The 21,152-nt window shown below is 48.0% G+C and overlaps 1 protein-coding gene across 1 annotated transcript; it reads right to left on the reverse strand.

Moving 5' to 3' along the window:
* Positions 1 to 4,803: 4,803 nt before the first annotated feature.
* RIC3 (RIC3 acetylcholine receptor chaperone) lies at positions 4,804 to 18,656 on the reverse strand. Its single transcript, XM_075326765.1, has 6 exons — positions 18,485 to 18,656; positions 11,973 to 12,181; positions 10,708 to 10,786; positions 10,462 to 10,555; positions 9,921 to 10,066; positions 4,804 to 5,908 (listed from the first exon to the last, which is right to left on the reverse strand). Exons 1-6 carry the CDS (start codon positions 18,600 to 18,602, stop codon positions 5,445 to 5,447), a joined length of 1,110 nt encoding a protein of 369 aa, XP_075182880.1. The 5' UTR covers positions 18,603 to 18,656; the 3' UTR covers positions 4,804 to 5,444.
* Between the last annotated feature and the right edge of the window lie 2,496 nt (positions 18,657 to 21,152).

Genomic DNA, 21,152 nt, shown 5'->3' on the forward strand with positions numbered 1-21,152 from the left:
ACAGGATCTTATCATGTATCTCTGTATACAGGGAGCTCCCCCTAGTGGTGGCTGCCGACAGGATCTTATCATGTGTCTCTGTATACAGGGAGCTCCCCCTAGTGGTGGCTGCAGACAGGATCTTATCATGTATCTCTGTATACAGGGAGCTCCCCCTAGTGGTGACTGCAGACAGGATCTTATCATGTGTCTCTGTATACAGGGAGCTCCCCCTAGTGGTGGCTGCCGACAGGATCTTATCATGTGTCTCTGTATACAGGGAGCTCCCCCTAGTGGTGGCTGCAGACAGGATCTTATCATGTGTCTCTGTATACAGGGAGCTCCCCCTAGTGGTGTCTGCAGACAGGATCTTATGTATCTCTGTATACAGGGAGCTCCCCCTAGTGGTGGCTGCAGACAGGATCTTATCATGTGTCTCTGTATACAGGGAGCTCCCCCTAGTGGTGGCTGCAGACAGGATCTTATCATGTGTCTCTGTATACAGGGAGCTCCCCCTAGTGGTGTCTGCAGACAGGATCTTATCATGTATCTCTGTGTACAGGGAGCTCCCCCTAGTGGTTGCTGCAGACAGGATCTTATCATGTGTCTCTGTATACAGGGAGCTCCCCCTAGTGGTGGCTGCCGACAGGATCTTATCATGTGTCTCTGTATACAGGGAGCTCCCCCTAGTGGTGACTGCAGACAGGATCTTATCATGTATTTCTGTATATAGGGAGCTCCCCCTAGTGGTGGCTGCAGACAGGATCTTATCATGTATCTCTGTATACAGGGAGCTCCCCCTAGTGGTGACTGCAGACAGGATCTTATCATGTATCTCTGTATACAGGGAGCTCCCCCTAGTGGTGGCTGCCGACAGGATCTTATCATGTGTCTCTGTATACAGGGAGCTCCCCCTAGTGGTGACTGCAGACAGGATCTTATCATGTATCTCTGTATACAGGGAGCTCCCCCTAGTGGTGACTGCAGACAGGAGCTTATCATGTATCTCTGTATACAGGGAGCTCCCCCTAGTGGTGGCTGCCGACAGGATCTTATCATGTATCTCTGTATACAGGGAGCTCCCCCTAGTGGTGACTGCAGACAGGAGCTTATCATGTATCTCTGTATACAGGGATCTCCCCCTAGTGGTGACTGCAGACAGGATCTTATCATGTATCTCTGTATACAGGGAGCTCCCCCTAGTGGTGACTGCCGACAGGATCTTATCATGTGTCTCTGTATACAGGGAGCTCCCCCTAGTGGTGGCTGCAGACAGGATCGTATCATGTATCTCTGTATACAGGGAGCTCCCCCTAGTGGTGGCTGCAGACAGGATCTTATCATGTATCTCTGTATACAGGGAGCTCCCCCTAGTGGTGGCTGCAGACAGGATCTTATCATGTGTCTCTGTATACAGGGAGCTCCCCCTAGTGGTGGCTGCAGACAGGATCTTATCATGTATCTCTGTATACAGGGAGCTCCCCCTAGTGGTGGCTGCAGACAGGATCTGATCATGTATCTCTGTATACAGGGAGCTCCCCCTAGTGGTGGCTGCAGACAGGATCTTATCATGTATTTCTGTATACAGGGAGCTCCCCCTAGTGGTGACTGCAGACAGGATCGTATCATGTATCTCTGTATACAGGGAGCTCCCCCTAGTGGTGTCTGCAGACAGGATCTTATCATGTATCTCTGTATACAGGGAACTCTCCCTAGTGGTGGCTGCAGACAGGATCTTATCATGTATTTCTGTATACAGGGAGCTCCCCCTAGTGGTAACTGCAGACAGGATCGTATCATGTATCTCTGTATACAGGGAGCTCCCCCTAGTGGTGGCTGCAGACAGGATCTTATCATGTATCTCTGTATACAGGGAGCTCCCCCTAGTGGTGACTGCAGACAGGATCTTATCATGTATCTCTGTGTACAGGGAGCTCCCCCTAGTGGTGTCTGCAGACAGGATCTTATCATGTATCTCTGTATACAGGGAGCTCCCCCTAGTGGTGTCTGCAGACAGGATCTTATCATGTATCTCTGTATACAGGGAGCTCCCCCTAGTGGTGACTGCAGACAGGATCGTATCATGTATCTCTGTATACAGGGAGCTCCCCCTAGTGGTGGCTGCAGACAGGATTTTATCATGTATCTGTGTATACAGGGAGCTCCCCCTAGTGGTGGCTGCAGACAGGATCGTATCATGTATCTCTGTATACAGGGAGCTCCCCCTAGTGGTGACTGCAGACAGGATCGTATCATGTATCTCTGTATACAGGGAGCTCCCCCTAGTGGTGGCTGCAGACAGGATTTTATCATGTATCTCTGTATACAGGGAGCTCCCCCTAGTGGTGGCTGCAGACAAGATCTTATCATGTATCTCTGTATACAGGGAGCTCCCCCTAGTGGTGACTGCAGACAGGATCTGATCATGTATCTCTGTATACAGGGAGCTCCCCCTAGTGGTGACTGCAGACAGGAGCTTATCATGTGTCTGTGTATACAGGGAGCTCCCCCTAGTGGTGACTGCAGACAGGATTCTTATCATGTATCTCTGTATACAGGGAGCTCCCCCTAGTGGTGGCTGCAGACAGGATCTTATCATGTATCTCTGTATACAGGGAGCGCCCCCTAGTGGTGGCTGCAGACAGGATCTTATCATGTATCTCTGTATACAGGGAGCTCCTCCTAGTGGTGGCTAAAGACAGGATCTTATCATGTATCTCTGTATACAGGGAGCTCCGTCTAGTGGTGGCTGCAGACAGGATCTTATCATGTATCTCTGTATAAAGGGAGCTCCCTCTAGTGGTGGCTGCAGACAGGATCTTATCATGTATCTCTGTATACAGGGAGCTCCCTCTAGTGGTGGCTGCAGACAGGATCTTATCATGTATCTCTGTATACAGGGAGCTCCTCCTAGTGGTGGCTAAAGACAGGATCTTATCATGTATCTCTGTATACAGGGAGCTCCCCCTAGTGGTGGCTGCAGACAGGATCTTATCATGTATCTCTGTATACAGGGAGCTCCCTCTAGTGGTGGCTGCAGACAGTATCTTATCATGTATCTCTGTATACAGGGAGCTCCCCCTAGTGGTGGCTAAAGACAGGATCTTATCATGTATCTCTGTATACAGGGAGCTCCCTCTAGTGGTGGCTGCAGACAGGATCTTATCATGTATCTCTGTATACAGGGAGCTCCTCCTAGTGGTGGCTAAAGACAGGATCTTATCATGTATCTCTGTATACAGGGAGCATCCTCTAGTGGTGGCTGCAGACAGGATCTTATCATGTATCTCTGTATACAGGGAGCTCCCCCTAGTGGAGGCTGCAGACAGGATCTTATCATGTATCTCTGTATACAGGGAGCTCCCCCTAGTGGTGGCTTCAGACCGGATCTTATCATGTATCTCTGTATACAGGGAGCTCCCTCTAGTGGTGGCTGCAGACAGGATCTTATCATGTATCTCTGTATACAGGGAGCTCCCCCTAGTGGTGGCTGCAGACAGGATCTTATCATGTGTCTCTGTATACAGGGAGCTCCCCCTAGTGGTGACTGCAGACAGGATCTTATCATGTATCTCTGTATACAGGGAGCTCCCCCTAGTGGTGGCTGCAGACAGGATCTTATCATGTATCTCTGTATACAGGGAGCTCCCCCTAGTGGTGGCTGCAGACAGGATCTTATCATGTATCTCTGTATACAGGGAGCTCCCTCTAGTGGTGACTACAGACAGGATCTTATCATGTATCTCTGTATACAGGGAGCTCCCCCTAGTGGTGGCTGCAGACAGTATCTTATCATGTATCTCTGTATACAGGGAGCTCCCCCTAGTGGTGACTGCAGACAGGATCTTATCATGTATCTCTGTATACAGGGAGCTCCCTCTAGTGGTGATTGCAGACAGAATCTTATCATGTATCTCTGTATACAGGGAGCTCCCCCTAATGGTGGCTGCAGACAGGATCTTATCATGTATCTCTGTATACAGGGAGCTCCCCCTAATGGTGGCTGCAGACAGGATCTTATCATGTATCTCTGTATACAGGGAGCTCCCTCTAGTGGTGGCTGCAGACAGGATCTTATCATGTGTCTCTGTATACAGGGAGCTCCCCCTAGTGGTGACTACAGACAGGATCTTATCATGTATCTCTGTATACAGGGAGCTCCCCCTAGTGGTGGCTGCAGACAGGATCTTATCATGTATCTCTGTATACAGGGAGCTCCCCCTAGTGGTGGCTGCAGACAGGATCTTATCATGTATCTCTGTATACAGGGAGCTCCCCCTAGTGGTGACTGCAGACAGGATCTTATCATGTATCTCTGTATACAGGGAGCTCCCCCTAGTGGTGGCTGCAGACAGGATCTTATCATGTATCTCTGTATACAGGGAGCTTCCCCTAGTGGTGGCTGCAGACAGGATCTTATCATGTATCTCTGTATACAGGGAGCTCCTCCTAGTGGTGGCTGCAGACAGGATCTTATCATGTATCTCTGTATACAGGGAACTCCCACTAGTGGTGGCTGCAGACAGGATCTTATCATGTATCTCTGTATACAGGGAGCTCCCCCTAGTGGTGACTGCAGACAGGAGCTTATCATGTATCTCTGTATACAGGGAGCTCCCTCTAGTGGTGGCTGCAGACAGGATCTTATCATGTATCTCTGTATACAGGGAGCTCCTCCTAGTGGTGGCTGCAGACAGGATCTTATCATGTATCTCTGTATACAGGGAGCTCCCTCTAGTGGTGGCTGCAGACAGGATCTTATCATGTATCTCTGTATACAGGGAGCTCCCCCTTGTGGTGACTGCAGACAGGATCTTATCATGTATCTCTGTATACAGGGAGCTCCCCCTAGTGGTGGCTGCAGACAGGATCTTATCATGTATTTCTGTATACAGGGAGCTCCCCCTAGTGGTGGCTGCAGACAGGATCTTATCCTGTATCTCTGTATACAGGGAGCTCCCCCTAGTGGTGGCTGCAGACAGGAGCTTATCATGTATCTCTGTATACAGGGAGCTCCCCCTAGTGGTGGCTGCAGACAGGATCTTATCATGTATCTCTGTATACAGGGAGCTCCCCCTAGTGGTGGCTGCAGACAGGATCTTACCATGTATCCCTGTACACAGGTCCCTGTAGTGGTGGCTGCAGAGCTGTGTCATGTGACTTGGTCTGTGCAGGGGGTTTGGCGCTGTGTGTCAGAATGCAGCTCTGATCTGTATTTATTGGATATGGAGGACAGTGATAATCACATACATCTGGCAGATCTCTTTGTCTGTGGTTCGGGATCCGGTGATTCCTCTGCAGCACTGTGTGATGATGACGTGAGCATGTTACACAGGTGTGAATACTTTTGCAGTGCTATATATTGCTGCCCTGCGCACAGTCATGTGTGTCCCTCTTCGGGGTTGGGGGGGTGTTGCGGCCCTTCTTGATGCCCCAGTTTCTCAGCCCCGGACATGTTCGGGTATTTAGCAGTCTGGGTTCTTTTTGCTCCTTTTCCGCAGGGACTGCGCCTCCTCACTGGCTGCATTGCTGACTGTTTCCAGTAAGTCTCCATTCCCGGCAGGATTTGTCCCCGGAGCCTCCGGCCCCTGCTCCTGGCCACTGTCTGTGTCGGTGCTGAAGCCGGCGTTCTCCGCTATAATGGCGGGGTCGTCATCGTCACTCTGGTCCTCGGTGCACAGCTCATCCTCCGGACTGAGGAGGGGGCCGTGTCGGGGGTCGTCACAAGGGTCGTACCTGCTGAGCTCAATGCTCCCATCCTCCGCTGGCTCCTCAGTGTAGTAACGGTTATAATCTTCCATGAATTCCATCTGCTCGGCTATCTCCTCCGCCGAGGGCTGGTCCAGCAGCGAGGGGTCCACCAGGATGGTGCTCGGCCTCCTCCTCCCCTCGGACGGGTCGTACACCGGATACGTCTCTTCTGGGTAACCTGTGCGAACAGAAAACATGACTGAATACTGTGACGACGTCCAGAGCAGCGCTCCGCAGGGGCGGGACTCTGCGCTCCACAGGGGGCGGGACTCTGCGCTCCACAGGGGGCGGGACTCTGCGCTCCACAGGGGGCGGGACTCTGCGCTCCACAGGGGGCGGGACTCTGCGCTCCACAGGGGGCGGGACTCTGCGCTCCACAGGGGGCGGGACTCTGCGCTCCACAGGGGGCGGGACTCTGCGCTCTACAAGGGAAGGACTCTGCTTCCCGAGAGCGGGACTCTGTTCTCCAAGGGGCGGGACTCTGTTCTCCAAGGGGCGGGACTCTGCTCTCCAAGGGGCGGGACTCTGCTCTCCAAGGGGCGGGACTCTGCTCTCCAAGGGGCGGGACTCTGCTCTCCAAGGGGCGGGACTCTGCTCTCCAAGCTGCAGATTAGCACCGGCCGCACGTTCCATGGAGAGGAAGACGTTGCTCCCATCAGCACCTGTGTCATGTCGTCACCTGGGGGCACCGCACAAAATAACCCTCCGCAATATTTCTGATTCTCTCATATCCAAACCTAGCACCACATCGAGGGAAACAGAACTGACTGATAACAGGGGAAAATAGCAACAAGTCAGCTCTTATACCCTTCACAGGACAAAGAAGGTGAGGAGGGAAAACAAGAGACTCAAGATCCTCCTGTCTCCTCCAGAGCTGCACTCACTATTCTGCTGTTACATCGTGTCTTATCCTCCAGTCACCTCCAGAGCTGCAGTCACTATTCTGCTGTTACATCGTGTCTTATCCTCCAGTCACCTCCAGAGCTGCAGTCACTATTCTGCTGTTACATCGTGTCTTATCCTCCAGTCACCTCCAGAGCTGCAGTCACTATTCTGCTGTTACATCGTGTCTTATCCTCCAGTCACCTCCAGAGCTGCAGTCACTATTCTGCTGTTACATCGTGTCTTATCCTCCAGTCACCTCCAGAGCTGCAGTCACTATTCTGCTGTTACATCGTGTCTTATCCTCCAGTCACCTCCAGAGCTGCAGTCACTATTCTGCTGTTACATCGTGTCTTATCCTCCAGTCACCTCCAGAGCTGCAGTCACTATTCTGCTGTTACATCGTGTCTTATCCTCCAGTCACCTCCAGAGCTGCAGTCACTATTCTGCTGTTACATCGTGTCTTATCCTCCAGTCACCTCCAGAGCTGCAGTCACTATTCTGCTGTTACATCGTGTCTTATCCTCCAGTTACCTCCAGAGCTGCATTCACTATTCTGCTGTTACATCGTGTCTTATCCTCCAGTCACCTCCAGAGCTGCACTCACTATTCTGCTGTTACATTGTGTCTTATCCTCCAGAGCTGCAGTCACTATTCTGCTGTTACATCGTGTCTTATCCTCCAGTCACCTCCAGAGCTGCAGTCACTATTCTGCTGTTACGTTGTGTCTTATCCTCCAGTCACCTCCAGAGCTGCAGTCACTATTCTGCTGTCACATTGTGTCTTATCCTCCAGTCTCTTCCAGAGCTGCAGTCACTATTCTGCTGTTACATCGTGTCTTATCCTCCAGTTACCTCCAGAGCTGCAGTCACTATTCTGCTGTTACATCGTGTCTTATCCTCCAGTTACCTCCAGAGCTGCAGTCACTATTCTGCTGTTACATCGTGTCTTATCCTCCAGTTACCTCCAGAGCTGCAGTCACTATTCTGCTGTTACGTTGTGTCTTATCATCCAGTCACCTCCAGAGCTGCAGTCACTATTCTGCTGTCACATCGTGTCTTATCCTCCAGTCTCTTCCAGAGCTGCAGTCACTATTCTGCTGTTACATCGTGTCTTATCCTCCAGTTACCTCCAGAGCTGTGCTCACTATTCTGCTGTTACATCGTGTCTTATCCTCCAGTTACCTCCAGAGCTGCACACTATTCTGCTGTTATATTGTGTCTTATCCTCCAGTTACCTCCAGAGCTGCAGTCACTATTCTGCTGTTACATCGTGTCTTATCCTCCAGTTACCTCCAGAGCTGCACTCACTATTCTGCTGTTACATCGTGTCTTATCCTCCAGAGCTGCACTCACTATTCTGCTGTTACATCGTGTCTTATCCTCCAGTCACCTCCAGAGCTGCACTCACTATTCTGCTGTTACATCGTGTCTTATCCTCCAGTCACCTCCAGAGCTGCAGTCACTATTCTGCTGTTACATCGTGTCTTATCCTCCAGTCTCTTCCAGAGCTGCAGTCACTATTCTGCTGTTACATCGTGTCTTATCCTCCAGTTACCTCCAGAGCTGTGCTCACTATTCTGCTGTTACATCGTGTCTTATCCTCCAGTTACCTCCAGAGCTGCACACTATTCTGCTGTTATATTGTGTCTTATCCTCCAGTTACCTCCAGAGCTGCAGTCACTATTCTGCTGTTACATCGTGTCTTATCCTCCAGTTACCTCCAGAGCTGCACTCACTATTCTGCTGTTACATCGTGTCTTATCCTCCAGAGCTGCACTCACTATTCTGCTGTTACATCGTGTCTTATCCTCCAGTCACCTCCAGAGCTGCAGTCACTATTCTGCTGTTACATCGTGTCTTATCCTCCAGTCACCTCCAGAGCTGCAGTCACTATTCTGCTGTTACATCGTGTCTTATCCTCCAGTCACCTCCAGAGCTGCAGTCACTATTCTGCTGTTACATCGTGTCTTATCCTCCAGTCACCTCCAGAGCTGCACTCACTATTCTGCTGTTACATTGTGTCTTATCCTCCAGAGCTGCAGCCACTATTCTGCTGTTACATCGTGTCTTATCCTCTAGTCACCTCCAGAGCTGCAGTCACTATTCTGCTGTTACGTTGTGTCTTATCCTCCAGTCACCTCCAGAGCTGCAGTCACTATTCTGCTGTCACATTGTGTCTTATCCTCCAGTCTCTTCCAGAGCTGCAGTCACTATTCTGCTGTTACATCGTGTCTTATCCTCCAGTTACCTCCAGAGCTGCAGTCACTATTCTGCTGTTACATCGTGTCTTATCCTCCAGTTACCTCCAGAGCTGCAGTCACTATTCTGCTGTTACGTTGTGTCTTATCATCCAGTCACCTCCAGAGCTGCAGTCACTATTCTGCTGTCACATTGTGTCTTATCCTCCAGTCTCTTCCAGAGCTGCAGTCACTATTCTGCTGTTACATCGTGTCTTATCCTCCAGTTACCTCCAGAGCTGCAGTCACTATTCTGCTGTTACATCGTGTCTTATCCTCCAGTTACCTCCAGAGCTGCAGTCACTATTCTGCTGTTACGTTGTGTCTTATCCTCCAGTCACCTCCAGAGCTGCAGTCACTATTCTGCTGTCACATTGTGTCTTATCCTCCAGTCTCTTCCAGAGCTGCAGTCACTATTCTGCTGTTACATCGTGTCTTATCCTCCAGTTACCTCCAGAGCTGCAGTCACTATTCTGCTGTTACATCGTGTCTTATCCTCCAGTCACCTCCAGAGCTGCAGTCACTATTCTGCTGTCACATCGTGTCTTATCCTCCAGTCTCTTCCAGAGCTGCAGTCACTATTCTGCTGTTACATCGTGTCTTATCCTCCAGTTACCTCCAGAGCTGTTCTCACTATTCTGCTGTTACATCGTGTCTTATCCTCCAGTTACCTCCAGAGCTGCACTCACTATTCTGCTGTTATATTGTGTCTTATCCTCCAGTTACCTCCAGAGCTGCAGTCACTATTCTGCTGTTACATCGTGTCTTATCCTCCAGTTACCTCCAGAGCTGCACTCACTATTCTGCTGTTACATCGTGTCTTATCCTCCAGTCACCTCCAGAGCTGCACTCACTATTCTGCTGTTATATTGTGTCTTATCCTCCAGAGCTGCACTCACTATTCTGCTGTTACATCGTGTCTTATCCTCCAGTCTCCTCTAGAGCTGTGCTCACTATTCTGCTGTTACATTGTGTCTCCGCCATAACCAAAGAATAAATCCCATTAACAAGTATGAATTGCAATGACGGCTTCTCCTGTTAGTGCTGACATGCTGACTGTTTCCCGCACCTTCCCACTCCTCCATGTACGGCGCCTCCTCAGCCTCTTGCTCGGGTGAGATGCCGTCCAGGATCTTCCCTTCCTTCATCACCCGGGTGATCTCCTTCAGTCTCTGCAGAAGTTGTTGCTCTTCGTCGTTACTGACATTATTTTCTCTGCAATAAATATCAGGTGTTACCCAATAAAGTCCACAGCAGTGATAAAGCCCCCCAACCCCCCGAATGCGGGGACACAAACCCCCCGAAGCTGCAACCAAAAGTGTCACATCTGAAGAGCAAAATGTAAATCCACAGTCTGCCTCCCTGCTGTCCGGCTGATAACAGAGAGTAATAGATTGCACTTACCTGTCCTACAGTCTCCTCCCCCAGTAATGGCTGATAACAGGGAGTAATAGATTGTACTCACCCGTCCTACAGTCTCCTCCCCAGTAATGGCTGATAACAGGGAGTAGTAAATTGTTTTCTGTTTCTGCCTGACCAGCAGACCACGGCTAGAAGAGCAGAATATCCCTGTGTCTGGGGGTCCGTGTTGTCAGCAGAGGGGCCCTCACCTGTCCTTGTTGGGCCCCAGGCGGTGGATGATTTTCTCCATGGCATCCTCGGTCTCCTTCAGTTTGTCTTGGAGCTGGTTGAGCTCGTAATCCGCTGAGAACAGAAAACTGTACATTCTAACAATAGAAAAGCTTCCATTCCAGCACCTCGGGGGCGGGGCTGGGTAATGAAGCCCCGCCCCTTTACAGGACAGGCTGATTCTACTGGATAATAGCTACACTGTAATCATCACACGCGGCACTCACTGATTTTCCTCTTCAGGTTCCCGTTGGCAATAGGGACACTTTTGGGTTCAGTCTTCACATTTCTGCCTTTAGACGAAAGCTGAAAATAACATACCAGAAAAGTGAGAACACACTGCACTGTACTCCACTGCACTCCGCTCCAATCCACTGCACTGCACTCCGCTCCAATCCACTGCACTGTACTCCACTGCACTCCGCTCCAATCCGCTGCACTCCGCTCCAATCCACTGCACACCGCTCCAATCCACTGCACTGCACTCCGCTCCAATTCACTGCAATGCACTGCACTCCGCTGCAATTCACTGCACTCCGCTCCAATTCACTGCAATCCACTGCGCTCCGCTCCAATCCACTGCACTCTGCTCCAATCCACTGCACTCCGCTCCAATCCACTGCAATTCACTGCACTCCGCTCCAATTCACTGCACTGCACTCCGCTCCAATTCACTGCAATTCACTGCACTCCGCTGCAATTCACTGCACTCCGCTCCAATTCACTGCAATCCACTGCGCTCCGCTCCAATCCACTGCACTCTGCTCCAATCCACTGCACTGCGCTCTGCTCCAATTCACTGCAATCCACTGCGCTCCGCTCCAATCCACTGCACTCTGCTCCAATCCACTGCACTCCGCTCCAATTCACTGCAATTCACTGCACTCCGCTCCAATTCACTGCAATCCACTGCACTCTGCTCCAATCCACTGCACTGCGCTCTGCTCCAATTCACTGCAATCCACTGCGCTCCGCTCCAATCCACTGCACTCTGCTCCAATCCACTGCACTGCGCTCTGCTCCAATTCACTGCAATTCACTGCACTCCGCTCCAATCCACCGCACTCAGCTCTAATCCACCGCAATTCACTGCACTCCATTGCACTCCACTCCAATCCACTGCTCTCCACTGCAATTCACTGCACTCCGCTCCAATCCACTGCAATTCACTGCAATCTACTACACTCCGATCCAATCCACTGCACTCCGATCCAATCCACTGCACTCCGATCCAATCCACTGCACTCCGATCCAATCCACTGCACTCCGATCCAATCCACTACACTCCGATCCAATCCACTACACTCCGATCCAATCCACTACACTCCGCTTCAATCCCCTGCACTGCGCTCCAATCCACTGTAATTCACTGCGCTCCACTCATATACTCATATCCACTGCACTGCACATACCTGATCTGCAAAAGTCCGTAGTAAGACCCTCTGCAGATTATTACACCACTGACCTCTGCACAACCAAAAATATATCTCACCTTGAAAAGTATATAGAGGATATATAATAATATGCCAAATCCATAGATGGGTATGATCTGCCCCACCAGACTCTGCCGGCTGCTACTGCCTCCACCACCGGCCTTCGCCTTAGACACAGCTTCAGATAGGTGGGATCGAGAAAAGCCCCCGCCCCTGCTGTCCACAGGCTTCCCATGAGGGACCGCGGAGGGAAAACGGCCAGCATTTCCTGCAGAAGCCAAGAAAGAATACTAGCTTAATTTCCCAGGTTATACCGGCCGTACATATATTATATACAGGAGATGCCCAGGTTATACCGGCTGTACATATATAATTATATACAGGAGATGCCCGGGTTATACCGGCTGTACATATATAATTATATACAGGAGATGCCCGGGTTATACCGGCTGTACATATATAATTATATACAGGAGATGCCCAGGTTATACCGGCTGTACATATATAATTATATACAGGAGATGCCCGGGTTATACCAGCTGTACATATATAATTATATACAGGAGATGCCCGGGTTATACCGGCTGTACATATATAATTATATACAGGAGATGCCCGGGTTATACCGGCTGTACATATATAATTATATACAGGAGATGCCCGGGTTATACCGGCTGTACATATATAATTATATACAGGAGATGCCCAGGTTATACCGGCTGTACATACATAATTATATACAGGAGATGCCCAGGTTATACCGGCCGTACATATATTATATACAGGAGATGCCCGGGCTATACCGGCTGTACATATATAATTATACACAGGAGATGCCCGGGTTATACCGGCCGTACATATATAATTATATACAGGAGATGCCCGGGTTATACCGGCCGTACATATATTATATACAGGAGATGCCCGGGCTATACCGGCTGTACATATATAATTATATACAGGAGATGCCCGGGTTATACCGGCTGTACATATATAATTATATACAGGAGATGCCCGGGTCATACCGGCCGTACATATATAATTATATACAGGAGATGCCCAGGTTATACCGGCCGTACATATATTATATACAGGAGATGCCCGGGCTATACCAGCTGTACATATATAATTATATACAGGAGATGCCCGGGTTATACCGGCTGTACATATATAATTATATACAGGAGATGCCCAGGTTATACCAGCTGTACATATATAATTATATACAGGAGATGCCCAGGTTATACCGGCTGTACATATATAATTATATACAGGAGATGCCCGGGTTATACCGGCTGTACATATATAATTATATACAGGAGATTCCCAGGTTATACCGGCTGTACATATATAATTATATACAGGAGATGCCCAGGTTATACCGGCTGTACATATATAATTATATACAGGAGATGCCCGGGTTATACCGGCTGTACATATATAATTATATACAGGAGATGCCCAGGTTATACCGGCTGTACATATATAATTATATACAGGAGATGCCCAAGTTATACCAGCTGTACATATATAATTATACACAGGAGATGCCAGGTTATACCGGCTGTACATATATAATTATATACAGGAGATGTCCAGGTTATAGCGGCTGTACATATATAATTATATACAGGAGATGTCCAGGTTATAGCGGCTGTACATATATAATTATATACAGGAGATGCCCGGGTTATATCGGCTGTACATATATAATTATATACAGGAGATGCCCAGGTTATAGCGGCTGTACATATATAATTATATACAGGAGATGCCCGGGTTATACCGGCTGTACATATATAATTATATACAGGAGATCCCCAGGTTATACCGGCTGTACATATATAATTATATACAGGAGATGCCCAGGTTATACCGGCTGTACATATATAATTATATACAGGAGATGCCCGGGTTATACCGGCTGTACATATATAATTATATACAGGAGATGTCCGGGTTATACCGGCTGTACATATATAATTATATACAGGAGATGCCCAGGTTATACCGGCTGTACATATATAATTATATACAGGAGATGCCCAGGTTATACCGGCTGTACATATATAATTATATACAGGAGATGTCCGGGTTATACCGGCTGTACATATATAATTATATACAGGAGATGTCCGGGTTATACCGGCTGTACATATATAATTATATACAGGAGATGCCCGGGTTATACCAGCTGTACATATATAATTATATACAGGAGATGTCCGGGTTATACCGGCTGTACATATATAATTATATACAGGAGATGCCCAGGTTATACCGGCTGTACATATATAATTATATACAGGAGATGCCCAGGTTATACCGGCTGTACATATATAATTATATACAGGAGATGTCCGGGTTATACCGGCTGTACATATATAATTATATACAGGAGATGTCCGGGTTATACCGGCTGTACATATATAATTATATACAGGAGATGCCCGGGTTATACCGGCTGTACATATATAATTATATACAGGAGATACCCAGGTTATACCAGCTGTACATATATAATTATATACAGGAGATGCCCAGGTTATACCGGCTATACATATATAATTATATACAGGAGATGCCCGGGTTATACCAGCTGTACATATATAATTATATACAGGAGATGCCCAGGTTATACCAGCTGTACATATATAATTATATACAGGAGATGCCCAGGTTATACCAGCTGTACATATATAATTATATACAGGAGATGCCCGGGTTATACCGGCTGTACATATATAATTATATACAGGAGATGCCCGGGTTATACCGGCTGTACATATATAATTATATACAGGAGATGCCAGGTTATACCGGCTGTACATATATAATTATATACAGGAGATGCCCGGGTTATACCGGCTGTACATATATAATTATATACAGGAGATGCCCGGGTTATACCGGCTGTACATATATAATTATATACAGGAGATGCCCGGGTTATACCAGCTGTACATATATAATTATATACAGGAGATGCCCAGTTATACCGGCTGTACATATATAATTATATACAGGAGATGCCCGGGTTATACCGGCTGTACATATATAATTATATACAGGAGATGCCCGGGTTATACCGGCTGTACATATATAATTATATATAGGAGATGCCCGGGTTATACCGGCTGTACATATATAATTATACACAGGAGATGCCCGGGTTATACCGGCTGTACATATATAATTATATACAGGAGATGCCCGGGTTATACCGGCTGTACATATATAATTATATACAGGAGATGCCCGGGTTATACCGGCTGTACATATATAATTATATACAGGAGATGCCCGGGTTATACCGGCTGTACATATATAATTATATACAGGAGATGCCCGGGTTATACCAGCTGTACATATATAATTATATACAGGAGATGCCCAGTTATACCGGCTGTACATATATAATTATATACAGGAGATGCCCGGGTTATACCGGCTGTACATATATAATTATATACAGGAGATGCCCGGGTTATACCGGCTGTACATATATAATTATATATAGGAGATGCCCGGGTTATACCGGCTGTACATATATAATTATACACAGGAGATGCCCGGGTTATACCGGCTGTACATATATAATTATATACAGGAGATGCCCGGGTTATACCGGCTGTACATATATAATTATACACAGGAGATGCCCGGGTTATACCAGCTGTACATATATAATTATATACAGGAGATGCCCAGTTATACCGGCTGTACATATATAATTATATACAGGAGATGCCCGGGTTATACCGGCTGTACATATATAATTATATACAGGAGATGCCCGGGTTATACCGGCTGTACATATATAATTATATATAGGAGATGCCCGGGTTATACCGGCTGTACATATATAATTATACACAGGAGATGCCCGGGTTATACCGGCTGTACATATATAATTATATACAGGAGATGCCCGGGTTATACCGGCTGTACATATATAATTATACACAGGAGATGCCCGGGTTATACCGGCTGTACATTACATATGATGCCCTGTCATTATATGTAGCAGTTGTGACTATATACATTGCGGGTTCTGGCAGTGATGGTCGCGGTTTTTCTGGTGTTAGTGATGATGAATGACATTGTTGGTGACTTTGTGTCGGAACGTTCTGGAATCACTCGTTAGTTCCGGTGGACGCTCAGTCCGGAGATTTGTTTGATGTTTAGTGGAAAGGAACAATCAATATTATTTCCGCGGTGACTGTGGCGCTAATCAGAACTGTGCACAGCAGCAATGAACTCTCAGTATAGTGGCCCCCACACAGCCCTCCAAACAGTATAGTGGCCCCCACACAGCCCTCCATACAGTATAGTGGCCCCCACATAGCCCTCCATACAGTATAGTGGCCCCTACACAGCCCTCCATACAGTATAGTGACTCCCACACAGCCCTCCGTACAGTATAGTGGCCCCCACACAGCCCTCCATACAGTATAGTGGCCCCCACACAGCCCTCCATACAGTATAGTGACTCCCACACAGCCCTCCATACAGTATAGTGGCCCTCAGACAGCCCTCCATACAGTATAGTGGCCCCCACACAGCCCTCCATACAGTAGAGTGGCCCCACACAGCCCTCCATACAGCATAGTGGCCCCACACATCCCTCCATACAGTATAGTGGCCCCACAGAGCCCTCCATACAGTATAGTGACCCCACACAGCCCTCCATACAGTATAGTGGCCCCACACAGCCCTCCATACAGTATAGTGACTCCCACACAGCCCTCCATACAGTATAGTGGCCCCACACAGTATAGTGGCCCCACACAGCCCTCCATACAGTATAGTGACTCCCACACAGCCCTCCATACAGTAGAGTGGCCCCACACAGCCCTCCATACAGTAGAGTGGCCCCACACAGCCCTCCATACAGTATAGTGACTCCCACACAGCCCTCCATACAGTAGAGTGGCCCCACACAGCCCTCCATACAGTATAGTGACTCCCACACAGCCCTCCATACAGTATAGTGACTCCCACACAGCCCTCCATACAGTATAGTGACCCCACACAGCCCTCCATACAGTATAGTAACTCCCACACAGCCCTCCATACAGTATAGTGACTCCCACACAGCCCTCCATACAGTATAGTGGCCCCCACACAGCCCTCCATAAAGTATAGTCGCCCCCACACAGCCCTCCATACAGTATAGTGGCCCCCACACAACCCTCCATACAGTATAGTGGCCCCCACACAACCCTCCATACAGTATAGTGCCCCCACACAGCCCTCCATACAGTATAGTGGTCCGCCACACAGCCCTCCATACAGTATAGTGGTCCGCCACACAGCCCTCCATACAGTATAGTGGTCCGCCACACAGCCCTCCATACAGTATAGTGGCCCCCACACAGCCCTCCATAAAGTATAGTCGCCCCCACACAGCCCTCCATACAGTATAGTGGTCCGCCACACAGCCCTCCATACAGTATAGTGGTCCGCCACACAGCCCTCCATACAGTATAGTGGCCCCCACACAGCCCTCCATAAAGTATAGTCGCCCCCACACAGCCCTCCATACAGTATAGTGGCCCCCACACAACCCTCCATACAGTATAGTGGCCCCCACACAACCCTCCATACAGTATAGTGCCCCCACACAGCCCTCCATACAGTATAGTGGTCCGCCACACAGCCCTCCATACAGTATAGTGCCCCCACACAGCCCTCCATACAGTATAGTGGTCCGCCACACAGCCCTCCATACAGTATAGTGGCCCCCACACAGCCCTCCATACAGTATAGTGCCCCCACATAGCCCTCCATACAGTATAGTGGTCCGCCACACAGCCCTCCATACAGTATAGTGACTCTCACACAGCCCTCCATACAGTATAGTGACTCTCACACAGCCCTCCATACAGTATAGTGACTCCCACACAACCCTCCATACAGTATAGTGGTCCGCCACACAGCCCTCCATACAGTATAGTGCCCCCACACAGCCCTCCATACAGTATAGTGGTCCGCCACACAGCCCTCCATACAGTATAGTGACTCTCACACAGCCCTCCATACAGTATAGTGACTCTCACACAGCCCTCTATACAGTATAGTCGCGGGGATGTGCCCATAAAGCCTTGCAGCTGTCACTGGATATAATGCACCCATTTGCAGCCTGTATAAAAGCCGAGGCAGGAAACGCAGAGGACATGATGTAGTGAATCTGGATTGGGAACAGTGGAGGAAAATGAGGGAACAAAGCCGTGCATAGACATTAGGGAGCAGTCAGATATCTGGGGGTCACCTGGACATTACTAAGCCGCCGTCTGTGTCCGGAGCTGCAGTCCTAGGAGACCCCCGAGTGTTGCACACACGATTTCTGGGCTTTGATTCTCTTGCAATTATTATTACTATTTGCTCATCTCTATATTTAGCTCCAGTAATAAATGAGCTTGGGATAGACTGCGGCACTGGAGAAGAGGGGTTAAATTAAAGGTGCAGGCGCTCTCACTCATCCCTCTGCATTCTGTGACCATTATAGGAGGAGGCTGGGGATGTTTCTCCTCTCGCCCCCCCAGGGCATGCAGAGCTGGCAGCTTACCCTCTGGCTGCTGCAGGGACTGCTTCCCCCTGCTCAGGAAGGTTTTGGGCAGGAGCAGGGACACACACAGCACCAGGCCGGAGAACATCACCACCTTCTGGATGGTGGATAAAGCCATTCTGCATCACAATGTCCTGGTGATCGCAGGAAGCAGCATCTCCAGTGTCACAATGAACTGCTGCACCAATGGCTGCGCCTCTGCATCCAGAGGACCATGCAACACACAATCCGATTGGCCTCCGATACCAGCGCCCTATTGGTTCATACTCAGACCTGGATCCCCAGCATCCCTCCCTACTTCCTCCATGTGCGCAGTCACAGGACACAATGTTGCATGATACAAGCGGAGGATACAATGTTGCATGATACAAGAGGAGGATACAATGTTACATGATACAAGCGGAGGATACAATGTTACATGGTAGAGGCGGAGGATACAATGTTACATGACACAGGTGGAGAATACAATGTTTCATGATACAAGCGGAGGATACAATGTTACATGATACAAGCGGAGGATGCAATGTTACATGATACAAGCGGAGGATACAATGTTACATGATACAAGCGGAGGATACAATGTTACATGGTAGAGGCGGAGGATACAATGTTACATGACACAGGTGGAGAATACAATGTTTCATGATACAAGCGGAGGATACAATGTTACATGGTAGAGGCGGAGGATACAATGTTACATGATACAAGCGGAGGATACAATGTTACATGGTAGAGGCGGAGGATACAATGTTACATGACACAGGCGGAGGATACAATGTTACATGGTAGAGGCGGAGGATACAATGTTACATGACACAGGCGGAGGATACAATGTTACATGACACAGGTGGAGAATACAATGTTACATGATACAAGCAGAGGATACAATGTTACATGGTAGAGGCGGAGGATACAATGTTACATGACACAGGTGGAGAATACAATGTTACATGATACAAGCGGAGGATACAATGTTACATGGTAGAGGCGGAGGATACAATGTTACATGGTAGAGGCGGAGGATACAATGTTACATGACACAGGTGGAGAATACAATGTTACATGATACAAGCGGAGGATACAATGTTACATGGTAGAGGCGGAGGATACAATGTTACATGATACAAGCGGAGGATACAATGTTACATGATACAAGCGGAGGATACAATGTTACATGATACAAGCGGAGGATACAATGTTAGATGGTAGAGGCGGAGGATACAATGTTAGATGACACAGGTGGAGAATACAATGTTACATGATAAAGGCGGAGGATACAATGTTACATGACACAGATGGAGAATACAATGTTACATGATACAAGCGGAGGATACAATGTTACATGGTAGAGGCGGAGGATACAATGTTACATGATACAGGTGGAGAATACAATGTTACATGACACAGGTGGAGGATACAATGTTACATGATACAAGCGGAGGATACAATGTTACATGATACAAGCGGAGGATGCAATGTTACATGATACAAGCGGAGGATACAATGTTACATGATAAAGGCAGAGGATACAATGTTACATGATAAAGGCAGAGGATGCAATGTTACATGACACAGGTGGAGGATACAATGTTACATGATACAAGCGGAGGATACAATGTTACATGATAAAGGCAGAGGATACAATGTTACATGACACAGGTGGAGGATACAATGTTACATGATACAAGTGGAGGATACAATGTTACATGATACAGGCGCAGGATACAATGTTACATGATAAAGGCGGAGGATACAATGTTACATGATAAAGGCAGAGGATGCAATGTTACATGATACAGGCGCAGGATACAATGTTACATGATACAAGCGGAGGATACAATGTTACATGGTAGAGGCGGAGGATACAATGTTACATGACACAGGTGGAGAATACAATGTTACATGATACAAGCGGAGGATACAATGTTACATGGTAGAGGCGGAGGATACAATGTTACATGATACAAGGGGAGGATACAATGTTACATGATACAAGCGGAGGATACAATGTTACATGATACAAGCGGAGGATACAATGTTACATGATACAAGCAGAGGATACAATGTTACATGATACAAGCAGAGGATACAATGTTACATGATAAAGGCAGAGGATACAATGTTACATGATAAAGGCAGAGGATGCAATGTTACATGATACAAGCAGAGGATGCAATGTTACATGATACAAGCAGAGGATACAATGTTACATGATAAAGGCAGAGGATGCAATGTTACATGATAAAGGCAGAGGATGCAATGTTACATGATACAGGCGCAGGATACAATGTTACATGATAAAGGCGGAGGATACAATGTTACATGATACAGGCGGAGGATACAATGTTACATGATACAGGTGGAGGATACAATGTTACATGACACAGGTGGAGGATACAATGTTACATGATAACGGCGGAGGATACAATGTTACATAACACAGGTGGAGGATACAATGTTACATGACACAGGCGGAGGATACAATGTTACATGACACAGGCAGAGGATACAATGTTACATGATAAAGGCAGAGGATACAATGTTACATGATAAAGGCAGAGGATACAATGTTACATGATAAAGGCGGAGGATGCAATGTTACATGATAAAGGCGGACACAATGTTGCATGATACAAGCGGAGGATGCAATGTTACATGATAAAGGCAG

Source organism: Anomaloglossus baeobatrachus, chromosome 10 (genome assembly GCF_048569485.1).
Source record: "Anomaloglossus baeobatrachus isolate aAnoBae1 chromosome 10, aAnoBae1.hap1, whole genome shotgun sequence".
NCBI classification, from domain to species: domain Eukaryota; kingdom Metazoa; phylum Chordata; class Amphibia; order Anura; family Aromobatidae; genus Anomaloglossus; species Anomaloglossus baeobatrachus.

What these genes read in the sequence shown, in the direction of transcription:
- RIC3 (XM_075326765.1), bottom strand. Translation starts at nt 18,602, where the DNA reads ATGGCTTTATCCACCATCCAGAAGGTGGTGATGTTCTCCGGCCTGGTG. An exon ending in TCCTCTATATACTTTTCAAG is followed by an intron (nt 10,787 to 11,972) that starts GTGAGATATATT and finishes TGTTATTTTCAG; the next exon opens with CTTTCGTCTAAAGGCAGAAA. An exon ending in GTACATGGAGGAGTGGGAAG is followed by an intron (nt 5,909 to 9,920) that starts GTGCGGGAAACA and finishes CTGTTCGCACAG; the next exon opens with GTTACCCAGAAGAGACGTAT.